This window comes from Tasmannia lanceolata, unplaced genomic scaffold (genome assembly GCF_043159265.1).
Source record: "Tasmannia lanceolata isolate RefF3 unplaced genomic scaffold, GAP_Taslan_0.1 ptg000007l, whole genome shotgun sequence".
NCBI classification, from domain to species: Eukaryota; Viridiplantae; Streptophyta; class Magnoliopsida; order Canellales; family Winteraceae; genus Tasmannia; species Tasmannia lanceolata.
This window is the reverse complement of record NW_027518684.1, coordinates 6,208,376-6,232,610: the sequence shown is the minus strand read 5'-3', so window position 1 is coordinate 6,232,610 and position 24,235 is coordinate 6,208,376. Positions and strand designations below refer to the sequence as shown.

At 38.0% G+C, this 24,235-nt stretch overlaps 2 protein-coding genes across 2 annotated transcripts; one reads left to right on the top strand and one right to left on the bottom strand.

Annotated features, from left to right (window-relative positions):
• Positions 1 to 3,428: 3,428 nt before the first annotated feature.
• LOC143881282 (uncharacterized) lies at positions 3,429 to 4,140 on the top strand. Its single transcript, XM_077384267.1, has 2 exons — positions 3,429 to 3,501; positions 3,629 to 4,140. Exons 1-2 carry the CDS (start codon positions 3,429 to 3,431, stop codon positions 4,138 to 4,140), a joined length of 585 nt encoding a protein of 194 aa, XP_077240382.1.
• Positions 4,141 to 8,283: 4,143 nt separating this feature from the next.
• LOC143880864 (Plant invertase/pectin methylesterase inhibitor superfamily protein) lies at positions 8,284 to 9,149 on the bottom strand. Its single transcript, XM_077383839.1, has one exon. It carries the CDS (start codon positions 9,113 to 9,115, stop codon positions 8,504 to 8,506), a length of 612 nt encoding a protein of 203 aa, XP_077239954.1. The 5' UTR covers positions 9,116 to 9,149; the 3' UTR covers positions 8,284 to 8,503.
• Positions 9,150 to 24,235: the final 15,086 nt, after the last annotated feature.

Genomic DNA, 24,235 nt, shown 5'->3' with positions numbered 1-24,235 from the left:
GGAGTAATTGGTTGTTTCGGAATTAGTCTTCTGTGGGTGTCTCGTAACAGCAGGTTAAGCTGGGGTGAAGACAATTATGTCATTAGCAATTTGAGAATGGGTGAAGAGTGAGGTTACCTTTTGGATTTCAAAGGAACGTGTGGGCAATTTCAACCGCACGGGGTTGGCACGTTGGCTGGCGTTGTGGGTTTGCTTCCCATAGACTCGAGTTCGAATCCCCTCGGGCTTACCCGATGCACATGGTTTTTGGGTGATTACGTGCATCCGTAGGGATTAGTCCTGCCCTAAATGGGGTACGGATACCCTATGTCATAAAAAAAATCTTGCAAAGGACTATTAAAAATGGAGATTTTATATGGTGTAAGCCCTTATATTCAAAACGTATTGTACGGATTTCATCATAGGATGATCTAAACAGTCCATGTGATGGGCCGCAACATAAATAGGTTGTGCCCAAACAATCATTCCTATATGATGATCCTAGCGCTCTGATGTATAGAGGATTCCATCGTATAGGAATGATTTTTTGGTCACAACCTATTTATATTGTGGCCCATCACATGGACGGTTTGGATCATCCTATAGTGTGGTCTGCACAATACTTTTTGAAAAATAGAGGACTATAAGGGCTCACACCATATAAAAACTCTTAAACATGCAAACTATTTGAATAATGTTTTAAGGGCGATATATGTAAAAAGAGATTAGATATAAGCGTAGTTTCGGGACAGATAAGGTGGTGCATGGTTTGATTGGCTAATAAACTGGGTGCATTGGTCTTTCGCATCAGACTGATAACGGCCGTTGGATAAGAAATAAGAGAGAACTAGTAGAAATACCAAAAGATAAGGGTGATCCGGGTCACATGATTTGATGGAGGTTAGGAGCGATCATAACCCTTGGATGATTTGATGGAGATTAGGCGTGATATTGGGGAGCACCTTGAAGATACTTTCCCTTAAAAAGGAAGTTTCCATGTTGACTGAATTAAAATTGATTAGAGTGTTGTTTTGTCTGAAGCATGGAGTCCGAAAGAGCACGTGGAATGACTTCCAAAACACATGGCCGCCTCTCTATATACTCTTCCACGTACATCACGCCTTCTTACCTCTCTTCCTCTCCAAGTCATGTTCAATACCAGTAACAAGAGACCACTATTGTTTTTTGATGGGTTAGACCACTACATATGAGAGGAGAAATGATATATCCGACCCTTATTCTTCCTTGGGCCGCTCCCTTCTAGTGTAGAAGTGTAGTCATAGATGCACTAGTTGGGGCTGCCGCAGGGGAAGGGGGTAAATATAAAAGAGAGAAATGAAAGAAGAGTTGGTTTTCGTAGTCAAGTCCTTGAAGTTTGGTGTTTGCTTCTATTCAGACCAACTGATTTGATTTGTGTTTTTTTTTTTCTTTGACTGATGAAAAATTATTGATCGAGGAGAAAAAAAGGTCGAAAGTTTGATTTGTGTTTTGCTGAGCCCGTGGGACCCATGGGCAATCACATCATCCACTAGAACATCAGATCGGAGGGTTGGGATCAGCCTACGGTGAATTAAAGAATCGAGACTCTTTCTTTTTTTATTTTAAACGTGCTGTACGTAGATGCACCTTTCGCTGGAGAATAACGGATTTCACAACACTAGATAGTGTAGATATCTAGAAGAATACACTATAAAATTTTAACATCTCCGTATTACGATACTTGCTCAACCATAAATTAAGACTACCGATATTTCCACTATCATGTTTTCGTAATGACACGAGATCACCTTGTCTTTTATTATTTAACAAACTGTGAAAAACAATTATAATTCTCTTAGACGTCGCCCCAAAATCCAATGGAGCATTCTAATACAAATGGAGGGAACCAAAATACGAAATTATCCTTCATATTTTTGTTCCTTTTTGTCTAAACTCACAGGCACCCTTGGAGAAAAGGGCACACCCATTTGATGCCAAAAGTGATGCAGGGGCGTACAGCGAAATTAATAGGGTGATTTTAGAACGAGTTTTGCCGGAACAATAGAGGTAGAGATCGGGTAATAATATGGGGCTAAATTTATGAAAGAGAAGAGCAGCAGATGGCTCTATCATGAAGGGTCAAAAGAGTAGCAGATGGCTCCTGTGTACGTTCCCAAAAAAAGCAACCAGAGGCAACAAAAAAAAGGCAACCAAATTTTATTCCAATAAAAAAGATGAAAAACATATGAGTGCCATATTTATAGGCTTTTAGAAAAGAACAATCCTAGTCAAATCGTTTACTCATACAGCAAATATCTAATAGATATCAAGATTTGTTACTCTACCTTTTCCTAGAATTTCTCAAAAAAAAGACCTAATAAAAGTAAAACTCCTAAATGTAGTATTCAATGTGAGCCGTTGATCTTATGGCGAGATGCACCTAAATATTCAAAGAGTAGTAAATGTATCCGCTTTCAACGAATGAGGGCACCCTTTCAGCCCTTTTCATCAAGGGCGCCTGTGAGTTTAGAATACCTCCTTTTATAATATTTAAAGGGAGGTGATAAATTCGCAGATAATACGCACCACCTTTTAACATGAATTGTGTGCCGACTTTTACGCCTTTTGACGTAAATTCACGTTACCTACTCAAAATGACAAACAATATGTTGTACTTATGGCTTTTGGATTCTCGTTTAGATGACACTTCTCCTCACTCCCCGAGTTACTTCCCTCTTCTTTCTGTTAGGCCCTTCATCTGCACAACATAAGCAGTACCTAGGAGACCCTGATTGGCGATTTGATTCGATTAATTAGAAATGTACTGAGAAAGTAAGATCGAAAAAGCCATCCAGAAATGTTCCTACAATGGATGATCTTAGATATAGAATCGGTTCTCAAAATTCAAAACAAATGTGTGGAAATTTCATTATCCGTCGCGGGTAAGTATCTTTGGTTGGGCCGCTTCTCGCGAGAGGATACAAACCATTAACTTTCTGAGAAACCGTGGTATGTGGCTTGTTGATCATTGCCCTTATTTCTTGCGAATGGGGAATCTTTCTTTTTTTATGGGTTTGCGGATGGGGAATCTGCAGACCATCTATTTATGCATTGTTTGTTCACCCGGTCTATATGGGGTCGCATATTTCTGAGATTTAGGATTAGCTGAATTTTCCCTAGATCTATTGAATTGTTGTTGCAACCATGGTTTAAAATTTCGACAGAAATTTCGGATACTGGTGGGGACCGAAACCGGAATTTTCCGAAATTCCATTTTTCGCCCTTTACCAAATTTCGGTTTAATGACATTATTTATTAAAAAAAAAAAGTGATACAAAATTTTGGAATTTCAGTCCGAAATTTCAGAATTTGGGTCCGGAATTCGGAACCAAATTACCAAATTCCGGTTTTTGGTGAGGTCCAAAACGGTTACCGAAACCGAAATTTTAAACCTTAGCTTGGTTGCAACAATGGCGCTTCGTGCCTTGGAAGAAGAAAGGAAAAATTTTGTGGGAAGTATGCTTGCTTGCCACTTGGTGGGTGGTATGGAAAGAGAGAAATGCACGGGTGTTTGAGGGAATGTCCAAGGTTCCTCATTATCTTTATATGCGGATAATTGCATTGGTTATTAATTGGACGAGATGCCATCCATCTTTCTGATTTGTCTCAGCGTTTGATCTTTGGGAAGGATGGGGTGTGGTGTGTTTGAGTAGTGAGTGGGCTAATAAAGTTGAACAGAGATGGGAACCACCACCTGAAGGAGTGTTAAAAACAAACTTCGATGGTGCTTGCTTTGGGAATCCTGGTCCAGCCGGGGTGGAAGGTTTATGTCGTGATGATGCCGGCATGGTTCTTTCGACTTTTTGGGGCCCTTTAGGTGTGACTGACGCTAAGGAGGCGGAAGTCCAAGCGGCTTTCAATGACATAAAAAAGGTGAGTAAGGACCATCTAAAGAGGGTAATTGTTAAAGTAGATTCGTTTAATGTTATCCGGTGGCTGAGGGGTGGGGTGGTTCCATCTCGGAGGTTTTTGGATCTTTTTGACGAAATGGAAGATATATTGGCGGAATCAGATATTGAGTTGATTCATGTTAGAAGGTCTGCTAACGAGAAGGCAGATGCGTTGGCTAGAAGAGGGGTGGTATGCAACTCGGTGAATTGGTTTGATCAATTTCCTATTTGATGTCATATTCATTGTGTAATTAATTTTTTATTTTTTGTTCTGTAACTTTGGGTGTTCCCTTTCGGGTCTCCCTTCTGATTCTTTTATAAAATTTGTCATTTCAAAAAAAATAAAATTCAATAGGATTTGGTTTCACCTCTTTTTTCATACTACATCATTTTCCACCTGAAATTACTTTTATTATCCCTTATTATAAGACGAGGTACCAGAGAGTGATTCGTCTTGATATATGGAGTATAAAATAATTAATGAAATCTTCCATCAATATTTCTTCGCATGGACTGGTGCCAATGATTTTATTTATGTTACCTGCTATATTAATTTCTCTCTACAAAAGGATGAGTTTTTTATGGTGATCCTTAACTAGTATGTATATCTTCAACATTTTATTACATAGTTTCTTGTAGGGCTGCAACTTGGGTTGGGTTTTACCCTACCTCCATCGACCCGACCCGAAAATAGCTTGGGTTGGGTTCATGTTTCTCGGGTTTCAGGTCGAGCCGGATTTAATTTCCAAAATCCCGCATGAATCTCGGGTCGAGCCGGGTTTGAAGAGGCCCGACCCGACCCGACCTGAGTTACTTAAGTTATAGTATGTATTTTTTTTTTCTAAAACTTTGTTACTTTAAAAGTGAAAACTTAAAAGTAAAACTCACGCACGCAAGCACGCACGCAATCACAGGGACTCTTTCCATCTTCTGTTTGTTTCCCCCCCTTTAGCTCTAGGGTTTCAAGTTTCAACTAAATAGTTTATTGTTTATCTCATATGAGTATAATCATTTTCATTTGGTAATGCATCAATTTATTCTCTTTGGACTAGTTATTAGCATGATTTTAAATTTCAACCGAAATCCGAAATTCGGATTTCGGTGGGGACCGAAACCGAAATTTCATTTTTCACCATTTACTGAATTTCGGACCGAAATTTCAGTAATTTAGGTCGGAAATTTCAATTAAATGCCATTATTTATTTATTTTAAAAAAAAGTGTTACAAAATTTCGGAATTTCGGTCGGAAATTTCAAACCAAATTACCAAATTTCGGACAGAAATTTTGAATTTCGCCGAAATTTTGGTTTTCGGTGGGGTCCGAAACGGTTACCGAAACCGAAATTTTAAACCATGGTTCTTAGTTAATGCACTAAAGAGTTTGCCATGCTTGAGTTTTTCTACTTCTATGAGTTGAGTTGCCTTGCAAAATAAGAAATTTCCTTAAAAAATTGTGTCAACGAAAAAAATCCGACCCGACCCGAGATTTATCATGAGTAGGGTCGGGTTTGGGAATCATGAGTTTTCCGGAAAAAAAACCGGACCGAGCCCTACCCGAGATATTTCTCGGGTAGGGTTGGGTTCTTCAAAACCCGACTCGCCCGACCTGAGTTTTAGCCCTAGTTTCTTGGGTAAACTATTAAAATCCCCTACATCAAAACTTATCTATAACAATCCGCCAAAAATTTTCTTCCTCGCAATAGACTTTGCAAGAACCCCCAAAACTTTCTTAATTATCAATACTACCATATAGTGCGTTAAATAATTTTCAGTTTTTCTTTAGGCTCTGTTCACTTCTTTTCCCCGGAAAGGAAAGGAAAGGATTTCATTTTCCTTTCCTTTCCAGGTGACGTGGTAGAAGGAAAAGGAATCCAGGGAAACTGTCAAGGAAAATGTTTCGTTTTCCTTGGAAAGCCTATTTCCGATATATTTAATCGGAAACCAAATCTCGAGTAAGAGGGAAAAAGTCAATTTCCACGACATTTTCAGCTTTTAAATAAGAAATTCCACATATGATAATATATTTTCCTGGAAAAGAAGTGAACACAAAAATTATGTCTGGCCAAGGTCTTGTCGTCAGAGGAAAAAAAGGCTGTTTTTCAGGAAAAAAAGCACCGGGGAAAAGAAGAGGACAGAGCCTTACCGATTCTTTCCTTAATTATAGGGAATGTTTACATTTAATTAGAATTATATTAATGGACAGCAAAAGACAAATCCCTACAATCTTTCCCTTCATTAATAATGGTAACACAAAAAAAACTCTCTCCTTCATTAATAATGGTAACACAAAAATCTCTCTCTCTCTCTCTCTCTCTCTCCCTCTCTCTCTCTATTTGATAGAATTGATCTCACTCCACCATACAAATCTCTGTTTTAGGTTCGAATGGCATCTCTGTCTCTGTCTCTCTCTATCACTCACATGCTAGGAACACACGCCTCGTGTCGGCGATAATTGTGGTGATCTATCAGAGCAAGCCAACGAACCGACAGAGCATTAATGGCAATACAATAATTTTGGTAACATGTCGATATCTTTTTCAGGCCACAGTTTCCCAAGTCGTAGCACTTGTAGGAGCTGACACCTTTCATTAGATGGGGCCAGCTGTCTGTTTCATTTAGCTTTTTTTAGGGGCCCTAGATAACGTGCGCATGTGTATCTTGTCAGAGCCAACTAAGCAACGTACTTGGCACGGAGAAAAGAGATACCAATTGGAACATGCCACGTGGGTCCACCGGACTCCTTGAAAAGGAGCTTTCTTTGTCTGGTCCGTCGATTTTTTTGAGTGCCAGTTTGGGCTGTAGGAAAAACATTTCTGACGGAAAAGTTTTTCTTGGGATTTTTTTTTCTTTCCACGAATTAGAGACAAATGATATGACTAGAAGGATATTATATAATTAAAAGTTGAATTAGAACTGGTTCAAGCTATCTCCCATCGTGTATAAAAAGTAGGAAAACTTTAGAAATATTTTTATCATTCCAAACTTTTTCAAAAAATTCCTGCAATTCAAGTGCTAGATCTATCACCCGGGCCCAGCACTTGATATCGACATTTAAGCCCGTGATCCGGTGGTCAGAAAGGAACGACTTTAGCGGCCATGAGATTAAGAACAAAAAAAGGGCAGCCTAGGCTCCCGCCATTGCGAATTTACACCACTCCTGCCATTATGCCAAATCCGTGAGATTAAGAATAATGCATGTTAATAAAATGGATATTGGACCTCAATATTAATCCTCCCAGATCCTTTATGAATCCATATTTCATATTTAAAAGGGAACTTATATATTCGCCCCCCTTTTTTCGTACATGGGACAGACCCTCTAAGTCTAAAAAGAGATACACTAGAGGGGTTGTCCCAAGTGAAAAAAGGGGCAGAATATGTCACTTCCCTAGTAAAAATTATAGATCGGTGGACATGTTCAAATCTAATTAGGTTCAACAAATTAAAAAAAAAAATTTCACACATATTTTGTAGATATTACACTGATTTATAGGATTTTGGCACTCATTAAGCATCATTTAATTGCTCTTCGGAACATAAATTTATAACGACTTGCTAGCCAATTTCACGGAAAGCCATTTTGCGGCTTTTGCACCTTAGAACAGCCACACAGGTTGACATTTTAGGGGATTTTATCTTATTAATTTAATTATTTTGAGGTGACTGTTCTCACATGCAAAAGCCAGCTGCGAAATGGCTTTCATTGCAGGGTACTTATTAAGCAACATTTACTTGCCCTCAGGAACATGAATATAAACATGTTTTTAATAATAAAAAAATCGAAACATTTGTAAAAGTCTCAAAACATGTATAAATTTATATTCCCAAGATCAATTAGAAGAGCCCACAAAACCCTAATTTTTAAGGGGGATTTCTTCCTAGACTTACAATAAGATAAAAGAGTAATTTCAAAATACGAATATGTAAATACTCACTCATGTAACTCCTTAGCAAAGTGTTGCCATCTCTATCCCGGCCTTTTATTTTGGATTCTGAGTCCAAATAAAATCGTTTACTCAACTCAAATTTAAGTCCAATAAACAGTTTTTGAGTCACAATCAGTTCTAAAAATCCAAAACAAACATGGCCTCATGAGAAGGGTTGGCCAGCTTTCACTTTTCATTCCTACGTAAATAAATGTAATTTGGAAACACTATCTAAATTTTTACTCTTCCGTTCACATGCTTCCTCCTGCATTGCTCTCCCATCATTCAAAACATGCATGAGAATTGTGAGACCCGTGTTTTGGTTTTGGTTTTTCTATGAAAAGTGAGGTCACGCATTTTCATTTTTTCCTAGAAAGTAACAAAAACCAAGAAAAGTGTGTTGTCGAGAGCTGTGGCGGTAATTTGAGAGAAATTCAAGGAGTGAAGTGTAAATAAATAATACTCGTTTTGTATATTTACAGAAATCTACTTCTCATAAATATTGAAGGATACAGAAATTTACTTCTAATGCATATAGCGTGATAGTGATACAGAAATCAACTTCTATCTTTAGCCGTATCAAGAGTTCATCACATCACCGGCATTAAACGCACAACTATTAATTATATCATAAAATATTGAACATGGAGAAATACAAGCCGTTCATCTTTACGGATCCCCAGCAGCACTGCCACGTGTCGAAGCAAGACGGTTGACGAGATAGAGAGCGTTGCTGGTGACACGTGCAACGTTCGAGATCTTCCTCCTAACGGCCATCTTCGCACTTCCGTTAACACTTTTGAAGCCATCAGCACACGTGTCGTCGTTAGTCAAAGCAGCACTGACCCACGTTTCGGCGTTACTCATCTGCCACCGAAACGTTCCGGAACGGAGGTGCCGGAGCTCCGAAAGGGTCTTTCGGAGTTCGTCGATGGAGTCCGAAAGCTGCTCGACGCAGTCTCTGAGAGTGCTTCTCTCTCTCTTGCTAACGGTTTCGGCGTTGAGGAACCGAGACAGAAATATCGTAACGTTTTGGGCTCGAGAGAGGCTGACCGAAACGGCGGCTTGGGCGAGGCCATTAGGGGTTTGGGCCGAGCCCGCGTAGGCTGAGAGGCTGTTTATGCAGAGATTCGGGTAACGGGCGTGAACGCAAGAGAGACGGATGAGGTCCGAATCGGGTTTTCGGCCTGTAGCGGGTTGGGTTTCGGAGGAGAGAGAGAGGAGGGAGAGGAAGATTGTGAGGAGAAAAAAGGGGTTTGTTGGGGGTTTTGGAGACGCCATTGTTAGTAGAGACGAGAGAGAGAGAGAGAGAGAGAGGCATTGGGCTGGTTTTATAGCGTAGAGATGGTTTTAATTTTGTACTGTATGTAATCACAAAATTATAATTTCCTGTTTGGGATAAGATAGTGGGAGACGATCATACTGTGAGTGGTGGATGAGACGATTCACTTGATCATTTATGACCGTTAGATATTGGTAAAGGATCAATGTGGCATATGGGTCCATACGCCATATGTATTATATTATGAGGAAAGTAATATATTCGCCCCCATTGTTTTTACCAGGGATATCCTCCTCTAGACTCTAGTGTATTTATGATTACTCTTTTACACTAGCGGGGGTGTCCCAAGTAAAGAAAAGGGGGCGAAAATGTCATTTCTGCTTTCATGATAGAGTCCACTGAATGTATTTGGGCATCATAAATACAGCAAGGATAGTTGTGAGAATTTATTTGATTAGTATGGATTTTCCAGAAATGTCCTCTACAACACAGACTGAAGGCTACATGTCATATAAATGTAACATAGATTAAGACTTCTCGGAGTACAGTGCATCTTATATGTTTTCAGAAAGGTAGGGAGGGCATTAAAAGAGAGCACAAAAAAGTAGTTCCCATGCATTGTTGTGGCAGCCAACCCAAGTGCTACGCTGACATGAAGCTTTTACATATCTCCAACAGCTAAGATTTCAGGACAGATAGGGGTCTTTCTATATTTCGTATCATGTTAGAAGGACGGCACACGGAGAGGCTGATGCCCTTTTCCTTTGGGGGTGTCTAGACCTAGCTTGGAGATGTTCGACATCCTTCCCCTTGAGGGCGAGTGATTTTATTTTCTAGGGAGGAAATGACACGGAGGCAACATTAAAGGGAGGAAATGCTAGACTATATTTTAGACCTTAAGATGTGACATTTGGGATTTGCTAGGGTCCATCGCAAAAGGCATTTTGTAGATGATGTGTTGCATCTGACAGCAGCCACCTCGTGAATGAAGACAAAATCTGCTGAAAAGTGCGCCTCTGTGGCTGCTATAAGGTGCAACATACCATCTGCGATGGACCCTAGCAAATCCCGTGATATTTTTGTTCTGTACCACTCAAAATAATACTTTTATTACATTTTTAAAATTTATTTTTTCGTTCCCAATTCTGATTCAAACAATCCCAACACAGACAGGTGCGTATAGATTGCCAGAATTTGGCACTGTAATCGGCATCCTATTTTGAGTACCCGACTTTTGGTTCAAAATAATAAACAAACTGTTTTGTGCGTGTGTGTCGTTGGGGCGCGCACCGCGCGGGGGGGGGGGGGGGGTTGTTGTGTGTGTGTGTGTGTGTTTAATAAACAAAACTGTTTTTTTTTTGGGTGGGCCGGGGGGTGGGGTGTAAATTTCCGAGCTCAAGTGTTGTGTTTTGATTACACCCGGTTCCAAAAGGTTTAATCTTGAGTCCAACAATCAATTTTGAGCTTGCAATCAATTCTCAAAATCCAAAACAAACACAGCCTTCTCAAAATCGCTTGTAGACGATCAAGCCCAGATATTAATGTGGCACAACAACTGGCAACTAAGACGATTTCAAGATCCACAATCGAAGATAGAAATATTAAATGCATTGAGAAGCTTGGAAAGGAAATTTTTTCCAAAAATCGGAGTCTCATTTTGTCGTAGGAAGTTTTTTAAACCTTGAATTGCACTAATTTTCCTAGAGTTGAATCCAGTAGCATTGCTTCTACGACTTGCGACCCTCTCTTTCTTTTTCTTCGTGGCTTGTTCGTTTTAGGAATGCTCTTATGCACAAGTAAAGCATCAAGAGGTGTTGTAAAAAGAATTATGCAAATTCAAAGGTGTTTCCATTGAGTTACAAAGGACAATTTTTAAAAAAAATTCCTGCATATCAATTGTTTGGTTATACTTGGAAAAAGATAACTTGAACCCGTGTCAATGTCGTTCAAGCTTTATTTAGTGAAACCTTCAATTCAGGATGATATCCCTATAAATCATAATAATATCATTTTCTTCCAAATCTCCAAGAGAAAAAAAATAAAATTCCCAGGAAACAATGTTTTACCTGAAAAGATATGGTGTACCCTAGCAGGGCGGTGGGCCCAACTTACCACAACCGTTTGATATGATTGGTGATTTGCAAGTGGTCAATGCTTTAGAGAGTGAGCTGTTGCACTGAAGAATATGCAAAGTGCATATGAAAGTCCAGTACAATTCAGAAGGTGCAGTGGGACCCACTTAATTCACAAGATGATTTAAACCGTTCATTTGTGGGGCCATAACGTAAATAGGTTGTTCATCGTAGATCTTCCCCATATTATGATCGCAATCTATAATGTGCAGTCCTAACAAATGAACAATTCAGATCATCCGGTAAAGTGGACCCCATCGGAGGATCCAGCTACAGGAGAACCAGGAACGGGGAGCTCTCCCCCTTTTTCTGCCCGACTCTTTCGTCTTAAGAATGCTGGTTCTGAGAAATAGTGGACATCAAGTGCTCCCAATCTATAAAATCTCATAAAATATTGCAGTTTTTATATGGTGTCGTGTTCTTCTTGTGCTAAAAGGAGGAGGTACTGTTCTTGATATTTGACTAGCGACAGCCAACTTTTTCAGAGGCTATCACACCCACATATTTTATATCTACAGCCCTCATACTTTGAGGGATACAACGTGAGTGCCACCTTGAAATATGAAGGGTGGCACCATGATTAGGAGCAGCTACATGCCGACACCATATGAAAGCTCTTAGAAACTTCATAATTGGAAGCTTGATCGTGCCCTGCCACAGCATGCCCATGTGATCGGGTACAAGTGAGGCCCGCTTGTTCAATACTTCAATGATTCAAATTGGGTAACTACCTTGTAGTTTAAAAGTAGTGGTCATAAATACACTAGAGGGTGGTCCAAGCAAGAAAAGGCGGCAAATATATTACTCCCCATCATTTATGAGTTAGAACCTGCTATGTATTTGTCATGCATCAAAATTGAACAAGTTTATTGATTTTAAACCTCCAATTTCTGGATATCTGTTTTTTCACCGTCCATTTTTAAATCCAGGATTTTACAATTTTATAAGCTAAAACCCGGATATTATAAGATTGTACATTTTTTAGATTTTCATCCAAGTTTTAGCTTATAAAATCCAGTTTTTAGCATGTACAATCGTAGTTTTATCTGGTAAAATCCTGGATTGTAAAATCCATGTATCAGATGACCCCATAAAGTGTGGAATATGGATAAGGATTCTAGTGAAAGTGATGAAATGTGCACCCAGCTGCTCACATGATATGGTCATGTATCTCATATATATGTATTGTGGTAAGTGTTGGAAATAATCTTGGGGTCAAGTAGATTAGTTCAACAAAACTAGTGATATATTAAATTGAAATGAAATAGATAAAGGATTACATTTGATGATCCCGAATGTAAACCGCAAATCCGTAAGTCAGAATCAAAGAAAATATGTAAGAGAATGAAAAGAGTTTAGTGGTAGAGGCACGTTACAGAGTAACAATACCTTAAGATAGATTATCGCCCCCACCACGCTTGGTATGCAATCGGATTCTCTTGCGACCTATCTCCAGGATACAACACCACTATCTTTGTCGTTGACGGTGTGCACTCACCGGCTCGGACCTTGCAAACAGTGATTGATGCCGAACAAATTTGCCCAAATGAAATACAAGTTACGAATTTTTCCAAAGCATGAAACTTGTAAACATAACTCAAAAACCACCCAGTAGAAGAAATGAGACAGTCGTTTTTCATGTATATAGATAAGTGTCTCCACACTTTCTTTATACACTTGCTCATTTGTGCCGTTATACAACGGTCACAAAGGTATTGCAAACGACACATCCTATAAGAGAAAGGAACTGTAAACTATTAAAATAATGAAATGAGAAAACGTATAATAATCAAAACGGAATAAAATATTAAAAGGTATTCAAAGCATCATTGAAAAGATACCACTGTTTGAATTTTTATTCACAAAAGACAAAATAGCATTTAATATATTAAATGCTTAAAATTTCATTAAAAATTCCAACAATCCCCACATGAATTAAAATTCAAATCAAATATGGGCAACTTTGAAATATCATGCAATGGGTGAAGGTGTCTTGTGAACTTGAACCTCCACTTAGTGTTTATATATTCGAGTCTATTAAAGTTCTAAGTGAACTACGTCTTGAACTAAGAACCTTGAGTAATAGACCTTCATATATTACACACACGATATCGGCAATATAACCGTGTTCTATCGGGGTAGCACATTTCGGCCATGCACTTATCCTGTTTCATGAGCGCTATAGAGAACAAGTCTTAATTCTCATAGGAAGCGGCCCCACTTCCACACTCATATAGGTGAGTCAATCAAGGATACCTGTAACTACGCACCCCGCTTATAAACAGCTATAGACCCATTCAGACCAAAGCTCTTCCTCCATATCGTTACAGTTAGCACTATTTACATCTTAGGGATAGGCCAAGAGAAGTCTTTCATTCTCTTGAAAATTTAAGTACAGTGCTTTCACCGATCACTCGAATAACTTGTTTTTCCCATTGAACCTAGTTCTAGGGATCACCAGTCATATAGGTTGGGTTGCCATTATTAGTGATTCTATTTGATAGGCTTTAGCCCCATCCCTCTTGATGTTTCAGCCACTAGCTTTTTAGCTAGTCCTTTGGTCAGTGGATCTGCCAAGTTTCTCTCTGACCTTATAAAGTCAATTGCAATCACTCCATCTAAAATCAATTGCCTCACATTATTATGCCTCAGACGTATGTGTTTGGATTTACCATTATATGTTCTGCTCTTAGCCCTTGCTATTGTAGCTTGGTTATCACAATGAATAGAAATAGCTGGAATTGGCTTGCACCACAGAGGAATATCTGCTAACAGATTCCTAAGCCATTCCGCTTCTTCACCTGCTTTATCTAAAGTAATAAATTCAGATTCTATGGTAGAACGTGCGCTACAGGTCTGCTTGGTAGATTTCCAAGCGACAGCACCACCACCCAAAGTGAAAACATATCCACTTGTGGATTTAGTTTCTTCTGAATCTAAAATTCAATTTGCATCGCTATATCCTTCTAATACAGCGGGATAACAACCATAGTGGAGTACAAACTCCATTGTGCCTTTCAAATATCTTAAAATCCTGATAAGTCCATCCCAATGATCTTGACTAGGGTTACTAGTGTATCTACGTAGCCTACCAACTGCGTAAGCTATATCTGATCTAGTGCAATTCATTAGATACATTAAACTGCCTATAAGTCTGGAGTATTCTAATTGGGATATACTTTTTCCAGTATTTTTCTTAAGTTTTGAACTAGGATCATATGGTACACTCAAGGGAGTACAATCAAATTTGTTAAATTTTCTAAGGATCTTTTCAACATAATGAGATTGTGTTAAAACAATCCCTTCTGAATTTCTAATTACCTTAATCCCTAAGATTACATCTGCCAATCCAAGATCTTTCATGTCAAAGTTCTTTGACAAAAGATTCTTGGTGTCATTTATAACATCTAGACTCGTACCAATGATTAATATATCATCAACATACAGGCAGATCAAAACTCCAGAATTACCTTCAAATCTACTCTATACACATTTATCAAAATCATATATGGTAAAACCATTTGATAACACTACTTTATCAAATTTCTCATGCCATTGTTTTGGTGCTTGTTTTAAACCATAAAGAGATTTTATAAGTTTACACACTTTACGTTCTTGACCTGGGACTGCAAATCCCTCAGGTTGTTCCATGTAAATTTCTTCTTCTAATTCTCCATTTAGGAAAGCGATTTTAACATCCATTTGATGGATTTCTAAGTTATAGATAGCTGCTATAGCTATCAATATTCTTATTGTTGCAATCATAGTTACAGGAGAATAGGTGTTAAAAAAATCTATCCCTTCTTTCTGTTTAAAACCTTTGGCTACTAATCTAGCCTTAAATTTTTCTATAGATCCATCGGTTCTAAGTTTCTTTTTAAAAATCCATTTACAACCTATTGGTTTGCACCCATGAGGTAAATTTGTTCACTCCCATGTGTTATTTGATATAATGGATTCTATTTCACTATTTATAGCTTCTTTCCAGAAGTTTGCATCCAAAGAAGACATAGCTTCCTTAAAAGTAGATGGATCATCCTCCACCAAGAAGGTATAAAAGTCAGAGCCAAAGTTAGTAGCTTTCTTTGCTCTTAGATTTCTTCTAGGTTCTATCTCTAGGTTACCTTCTTCTCTATCTCTTTTTCTTCCTTTAGGTTCTTGGTTTTTTATTTGAGGAATACCACGACTACTAGATGCAACTTCTATTTGAGGTATTGGAGATTGACTCACACTAGTTTGTTTAAGAGGAAACACATCCTCAAAAAATTCTGCATCTTTAGACTCTAATATAGTGTTTACATCTATGGAATTATGTTCAGATTTTACCACCAGAAATCTATAAGCTGTACTATTTTGTGCATACCCTACGAATACACAATCCAATATTTTAGATCCTAACTTTGTTTTCTTAGGGGATGTAAGCTTACTTTAGCTAAACACCCCCACACTTTAAGGTATTTAAGACTTGGTTTTCTACCTTTTCATAACTCGAATGGAGTTCCATTTTCATTTTTATAAGGTATTTTGTTTAGTATATGACAAGCCGATAATAAGACTTCCCCCCACATGTTAAGTGGTAATCCTGAACTAGTTAGCATGGCATTTACCATGTCAATTAGAGTCCTATTTTTTCTTTCTGCAACTCTATTTTGTTGTGGAGAATAAGGTGCCGTCACCTCATGAATAATTTTCATATTTTCTACAATATTCAGAAAATTCATTTGAGGTGTATTCACCACCTCGATCTGATCTAAGTATTTTAATTCTTTTTTCTAACTGATTTTCCACTTCAGTTTTATAGGTTATAAAATTTTCTAAAGCTTCATCTTTAGATTTAAGAAGATATATCATTGCAAATTTTGATTTATCATCTATGAAGATAATAAAATATTTATTTCCTCCTCTAGTAATAATGTTCTTTAGGTCACAAACATTACTATGTACTAGTCATAGAATTTCTGAATTTCTTTCTATTGATTTAAATGGTTTTTTGCTAAATTTTGATTGAACACATATTTGACACTTTGGTTTTTGTTCAATAGAAACATTTGGAATCATACTTAAGTTCACCATTCTTTTTTATAGATTGTGAATTTACATGTCCTAATCTACCATGCCACATATCATACGATTCAATAATATAAGCAGAAAAATCAGAAATTTTATTGATTTCATTGATGGATACATTGAGCTTGAATAAACCTCCACAAGCATAACCCTTTCCCACAAACATCCCACCCTTGGTGAGAATAAACTTATCAAATTGGAAGACGAGCTTGTAACCGTGCTTGTTCAACAAGTAGCCAGAAATTAAGTTCTTCCTGACTTCTGGAACATAGAGAACTTGGTGTAGTGTGAGAACCTTGCCGGAAGTGAGTTTGAGATCAACCTTCCCTTTCCCCATGACCTTAGCCGTTGAGGATTTATCCATGAAAAGCATTTTGCTTTCATCTACTTGATGATAGGTGACGAACGCACTTCTGTCATAACAGATATGTATAGTGGCTCCAGTGTCTACCCACCAATCACTCACATTGAACACCATGTTCACTTCAGAGTCTACAGTTATAAGCTTCTTCACTTCGGTTCCGTGAATAACAGTTTCAGATTCCACCATATTGGCTTGAGGAGCGGGTTTCGCTTGAGAGTTTCCGACATTTTGGAAAGTGTCTTTCCCCTTTCTATGTCGCCATTGTCTAGCATAGTGTCCAAGTTTTCTGCAATTGAAACAACCCTTTTTTTTCTTATTTTTGTCTATCTTTTTGTTACTTTTGAAGTGGTTTCGGTTCTCCATCTTCTTCTTGTTTTGATGAGACCCAAAGTTTTTATTTGTTTTCTTCCAACTACTCTCAACAAGATTGGCCTTAGAAAGGAGTTCCGATTCTTTGTCATTTTGATCACGATTCCTATGTTCTTCTTCTATTCGGAGTGTTACTAGGAGATCTTCTAAAGATAATTCATCTTTTCTATGTTTAAGACTTTTTCCGAATTCCTTCAATGAAGGTGGAAGTTTATCAATAATGGTCGCCGAATGGAAACGGTCATCCATTTTGATTCCTTCCGCTAGGATCTCATTCAATAGGAGTTGGAATTCATGAACTTGTCCTAAGACGGGTTTTCCATCTACCATCTCAAATCTAAGATAGTTTCCAACTACATATTTTTTTTTCACTCCGGCATCTTCGGTCTTATACTTTTTATCTAAAGCTTCCCATATTTCTTTGGCGGTCTTCATTCCACAATACACGTCATACAAGGAATTCGTCATGGCACTAAGTATATAACCACGACACAAAAAGTCATCATTTTCCCATTTTTGAGTAACCTCGGATTGAGCGGGCTCATGCTCTTCGGGACTAGGCTTGGGTGTGGTCAAGACATAGGCAATTTTAAGAGTTGAAAGCCAAAAGAATAAGCGTTGTTGCCAATGCTTGAAGTTCAATCCGTCAAACTTCTCTGGACGAGTGTAATCTTCACCGGCCATGTTGAACTAATCCAATAATCTATCTTAAGATTGCTGGAAATAATCTTGGGGTCAAGTAGATTAGTTCAACAAAACTAGTGATATATTAAATTGAAATGAAATAGATAAAGGATTACCTTTGATGATCCCGAATGTAAACCGCAAATCCGTAAGTAAGAATCAAAGAAAATATGTAAGAGAATGAAAAGAGTTTAGTGGTAGAGGCACGTTACAGAGTAACGCTACCCTTAAGATAGATTATCGCCCCCCACACGCTTGGTATGCAATCGGGTTCTCTTGCGACCTATCTCCAGGATACAACACCACTATCTTTGTTGTTGACGGTGTCCACGCACCGGCTCGGACCTTGCGAACAGTGATTGATGTCGAACAAATTTGCTCAAATGAAATACAAGTTACGAATTTTTCCAAAGCATGAAACTTGTAAACATAATTCAAAAACCACCCAGTAGAAGAAATGAGACAGTCATTTTTCATGTGCATAGAGAAGTGTCTCCACACTTTCTTTATACACTTGCTCATTTGTGCCGTTATACAACGGTCATAAAGTTACTGCAAACGACATATCCCGTAAGAGAAAGGAACTGTAAACCATTAAAATAATGAAATGAGAAAACGTATAATAATCAAAACGGAATAAAATATTAAAAGATATTCAAAGCATCATTGAAAAGATACCACTGTTTGAAATTTTTATTCACAAAAGACAAAAGAGCATTTAATATATTAAATGCTTAAAATTTCATTAAAAATTCCAACAATAAGTTTATCAAATGGGCACTGAGCCGATTTTTAACACCTACGAGTGTTTATAGCATTTCTCGGCTAACACACTCATAATCTATTGACATCTCTTTCGACAACGATTCTAATTCTCAGATGTGGAAAGTGGAATCAGAATCACCGGAGGCCACTCCACCAAGCTAGTAAAAACCGGGCAGAAATCCTGAAATCGGATTCTACCATGCTATTCTGACGGGATTTGGACAATCCATGGGGCTTAGCCAAACGCTTTTTTTTCTTTTTCTCATTCTCCCTACACAAAAAATGAAAGAAGTAATGCTACAGAAAAAATGAGCCCCAAGTTTAAGAGACCTGAAATTTACCTCATAACAGGGCTGGGCCCATTGACACGCCCTATTGGACTCCCTGTCCAGTGAAGCCCAAGATGATATGGGAATCAAAATGAAACCCGGGTCGACTTTACAAGAGCCTTTCTAAGTAACTAATCGTGAAAGAAAAGTGATTTTTTTTTTTTCATTTCACATAAGATTTTTATTGTTTTTCTTGCTACTAGAGAAATCGACTAGAGCAACTAAGCTGACTATCGTGCCTTGGATACGACTACGATAGAAATTATCTCCCTCATTTTCTTAGAGTAGACAGATCTTGACCGTTGGATCAGGCGTGTGGTAGATTACATAGTTTGAATAGATTTTCAACTAAGCTAGATTTAGTACGTAGGATTTATATCTACTACCTAGATTTAATAACTAAAGGGATTTATATCTCTTTTGAAATCTTGTTCGACAACGATTCTAGTTCTCACGAAATCCAGGAGTGGAAGTGCAGTGAGGGTAGATAGGGGTAAAACAATAGTTTAACCCCATGCGCAAAGCTTAAGGGTGTTCAAATAATCAAAATAAAGGCAACTTTCCTCGTAAGTTGTCTTCGTATTGTCATTATTTACCCTAAAAGAGGGGAAATGACGTACACTCAAGGTCGTAGTAAATAGAAACTGTTGGGGTTTCACGCAAAAGCAAATAGTCCCACATCGGATAAGTGAAATAGATGGGTTATAAGGGAATGAGCACCCTCCCTCTAATGGCTAGCTTTTAGGGGTGAGTTCTACCCTGATAAATTTCGCTACAAATGGTATTAGAACTCAGGGCGTGGTAACCCCGGTTTGCCTCCAAGGGCGGGAATGTCCTCCGGGGAAGATCTCGGAAACCTAATTGTAGTATTTCATGGTTCCCACGTTCCCGCCGCGTGGAGGGCGAAATTGTCCACGTTGCTTCCGAGTGGAGGGGGAGATTGTTTGGGTTCCATGCAAAAACAAATAGTCCCACATCGGATAAGTGAAATTGATGGGGAGGGGTTATAAGGGAATGGGCATCCTCACTCTAATGGCTAGCTTTTAGGGATGAGTTCTACCCGGTTAAAGTCCCTACAGAAACTATGTAGTCGCGTTGAGTGGAAGTCGAAGAAGTTGCATGAAATCCTGACCCAAACAGATTTTCTCCCATATCGTAAAAATGACTAGAATACTCTAGCATCATGGAAAATGACTGAAATACCCCCATATAAGGTGAAAATGACCAAAATAACCCCGAGTCATGGAAAATGACTAAAATACTATTATGACATAAAATGACCAAAATACCTCCATATAAGGGTGAAAATGACTAGAATACCCCCGAGTCATGGAAAATGATTAAAATACCCCCCATTACATGAAAAATGATCAAAATATGCCGTATCAAGTAAAATGACCAGAATAAACTGCATCATGGAAAATGACCGAAATACCCCTATATTAGGTGAAAATGACCATAATACCCCGAGTCAAGGAAAATGACTAAAATACCCTTATGACTTGAAAATGATCAAAATACCCCATAATGGGTAAAAATGATTAGACTACCCTTCAGTCATAGAAAATAACAAAGATACCACTATATCATCAAATAAAAATGACCATAATAGCATTAAGCCATAAAAATGACTAAAATACTCCCGTGACATAAAAATGATCAAAATGTATCGTATCGGGTAAAAATGACAAGAATACCCATGCATAATGGAAAATGACCAAAATACCCCTATATTGGGTGAAAAAGATAAAATACTCCCGGATCTTAGGAAATGACTAAAATACCCTTATGATATAAGATGATCAAAATACCCCCTTACAGGGTAAAGTAACTAGAATATCCCCGAGTCATTGGAAATGACTAAAATACTCTCATAACATAAAAATGATCAAAATATGCTGTATCGGGTAAAAATGACCAGAATACTCTTGCATCATGAAAAATGATTGAAATACCCCTATATCGGGTGAAAATGCCCAAAATACCCCTAAGTCATGGAATGCGACTAAAATACCCTTATGAGATTTACCCTCTACAATATGTGGGCCTTGGACACTAGAAATAAAATACCCTCCTTATTTACATTGTAGAATAGAACAACGGAAATTGGATCAAAAGTAAACCAATATATGGTAAGTAGATTACACCGGAATGGATTACTCCCTCGTATTTACCCTCATAAAGATATGGGTAGAAATCGGATTCTACCCTGCTATTCTGACAAGATTTGGAGAATTTATGGGGCTTTGCCAGCCATAATTTTTTGTTTTTCACTTTCTGCCTTCCTAAAAAAAAGAACTACCTTATTGATTGGGTCAAGACCATTGACAAAAATAGGAGCCCCTATTGGATCCATGTCCAGTGAAGCCCATTATGTTACGGGTTTCAAAATAAAATCATGGTCAACTTGCTAATAACATATTGGGCTTCAAAATAAAATCAAGGTCAACTTGCTAATAACATATTAGGCTTCAAAATAAAATCAAGGTCAACTTGCTAGTTCTACGAGAGACTTTCTATGCCTTAATTAGTGGTGAAAGTTTACTGTATTTCTTGGCATTAGAGAGACTGATTAGAATAACCGACCTGAGTATCGTGACTTGGATACGACTACGACATAAATTATCTATCTCTTATTCTTAGAGTAGATTAGATCTTGACCGTTGGTTTGGGTGTGTGATAGCTAGAATACGTTGTTTGGATAGATTAGCAACTAAACTAGATTTAGTAGGTAGGATTTCTAACTACTACCTAGATTAATTAGATTTTTAAGAAGGCAGGTTTTAATTATTATGGATATACTATTGTAATAAAATGCATGTCAATTTTTTAATCCACATAAGTTTGAGGGGACATGTTAGAATATATAAGATCCGTCATAGGATTAGGTTGAGATCTCAACTCCACCATCATCACGGACTCTCCTGGGTCGACTCCCTTTTAGCTGGGCCACATTATTTTCTGAGTCCACATTTTGCATTAAATCCTTTGACTCTCCTTTATTATGACCGTGTTATCCAAGTACTCATCCACATTAACTAAATACTGGACTGCATTGTGCCGACTTGACTAGGATTTGCTTTGTTCTCATTTTAACCTGTACTGTACTGCATTTTGGAAAACTGGGTGCACATTCAAAATAACCACCCCCCGACCCACCACCAATATATGGTACATCATTTCAAACTCTAATGGTCAAAAGGCCATTCAAATTTTATTTCCGGTTCAAGAAGTTGGGCAAAAACGAGAAAGAGAAGTAAGATCAAGAAAGAATAAAGAACTAGAAGACGAAGAATAAAAAAGAAGAAAGAAGAAGAACAATAAATAAAAGTAGTCATGATAGCTGGGTCAAATGAGAAGCAGTTGGGTCATGTAAAACATTGTGGGCGACTTGAACTATGGTTTTGGTCAAAGTAAGCTCCTTTGGATCACACGATGTGTTGGTTCTTGGAGAGGTAGTCATGTCTACATAGATCCAAAGCGCACTCATGCTTCATCAAAGTAGAAAATGGACTTAACTGGTGGATGTTAAAGACACAGAAGTAAAAAAAATACAAAAATGTATCTTGTCTCTCCCAAGCACCTCTCATTCACTGTCAACAAAGCGTGCATTTGATCTTAACTCTCACAGAGAAAATGTCCCAATGCTTTCGTCCCAACAGATTGTTAAAGTCTATGCCTATGCATTCCTACTAGCTAGATACCCGTCCGTGACAAGTATCTCTACTTAGGATTTTTTAAGAGCACGAGAATGAAGATATCAGATTATCTTTCTTCGTGCTTAGACCTAATGCTTTCGTCACCACAGATTGTTAAAGTCTATGCCTATGCATTCCTACTAGCTAGCTACCCGGCCGTGACAAGTATCTCTACTTAGGATTTTTTAAGAGCACGAGAACGAATATATCAGATTTTCTTTCTTCGTGCTTAGAAGAAAATTTTATGGCTCGATTTGCAATTAAAATGAAGCATGATTTTCTTACTAAAATATTATACTCCGGAGGCAATCTTCAGACAAACTGACACTTTGGTGAGGCCTCTAGGTTTTCAATTTAACTGCAAGGAAATTAAGCTTGGATCTACCCCATCAGAGAATAGTGATCCTTGGATAAGATAATGATGGGCTTGGGCCTTTGCCTGGACAGCTTTACATTAAGAGTAGTGGGGTCGACATGGTTGGATGATCCGAAAGTACCATTCATTTGTTTTTATTTAAGGACCCAACAAATGAATGGTTTCGAATTTTCGATGATCCAACCATGTAGACCCCATTGAACGTTTTAAAAATATATAATTTGTAATGCACAAGCTATTTTCAGATGGAAATGCTGCATTTTTCAGTAGAAGGCCTTGCCTTTATAAATGCTAGCTTAGCTGACTATGACCAGCATCTGTAGATTATGTATGTACTTTGAGGCAATGTGTTCACACAACCGAGCATTCTCTTAGCTCTGCAGCGTTGAATTTATATCCGACAGGAGATTGATGAAGATGAAAGTGAAGATTTGGACCAAATTCAAAGAGAAATAGTATGTGAAACACACTTTATAAGAAGCACTTGACCTGTGCCAACCCACATGTTGTTACCATTACGGCATTACATAGATTCTCTCACCAAAATGTCTTGGACTTCTAGATCACGTAAGATAACCTCTCCATTTCAGCATTTATAGCATGTTAGGTAACATGATTTTTTTTTTCCGAAGAATTTGTTACGTAAAATTTTCATGGTTTCCAAACATGTCTCTAGTGTAAAGCAGGGCAAAGGGTGAAAGAGGCAGTAGATAAAGAGAGATTTGAGGGAGGTGGGGAGTGTGGAGGGTTGGAAAACAGGGAAAACAGAAAAAGGGAAATGATATTCCTCCCCCCTCCCCCCTCTACTTGGTAGGACTTAGGAGTGGAGAAAGCGTCACCAATCAATTAAAAGTAGTGAAACAAATTAAATACCTACTTGAAATATATTTCTTGGTTTTAGGAATTTTTCATGCTCCCCTCAGTTCCCCCCTTTCAAATTTCTGGTTCACCCGTCTATCTCTCACAACTGGCCCCACAAATATTCCATGGCATATTTTTTCAATGTTGCCAAATATGACATTATAGCAATTTCAAGAGAGGACTAGAATTTGAGGGTTGCTCATTTTTTAAACAACCCATCTGCAAGTCATTGATTGAATAGTTGGGATACTCGAATAAGTGTAATTTTCTGACCACGTAATCTCCATGATAGCACCTACTTATCATTTGCTAGGTCTGGTTTATGCACCTTGTTGGCTTCTCAATTTTGAGACTTCTTATCGTAGTCACCAAATTAAGGATTGGTTCACCTTGCTAGTCATATCTCAGAAGGTGATAGGGAGAAATTTTAGAACTCGAAAACGAAAAAAATGAAAAATTTATGGATATCAATCA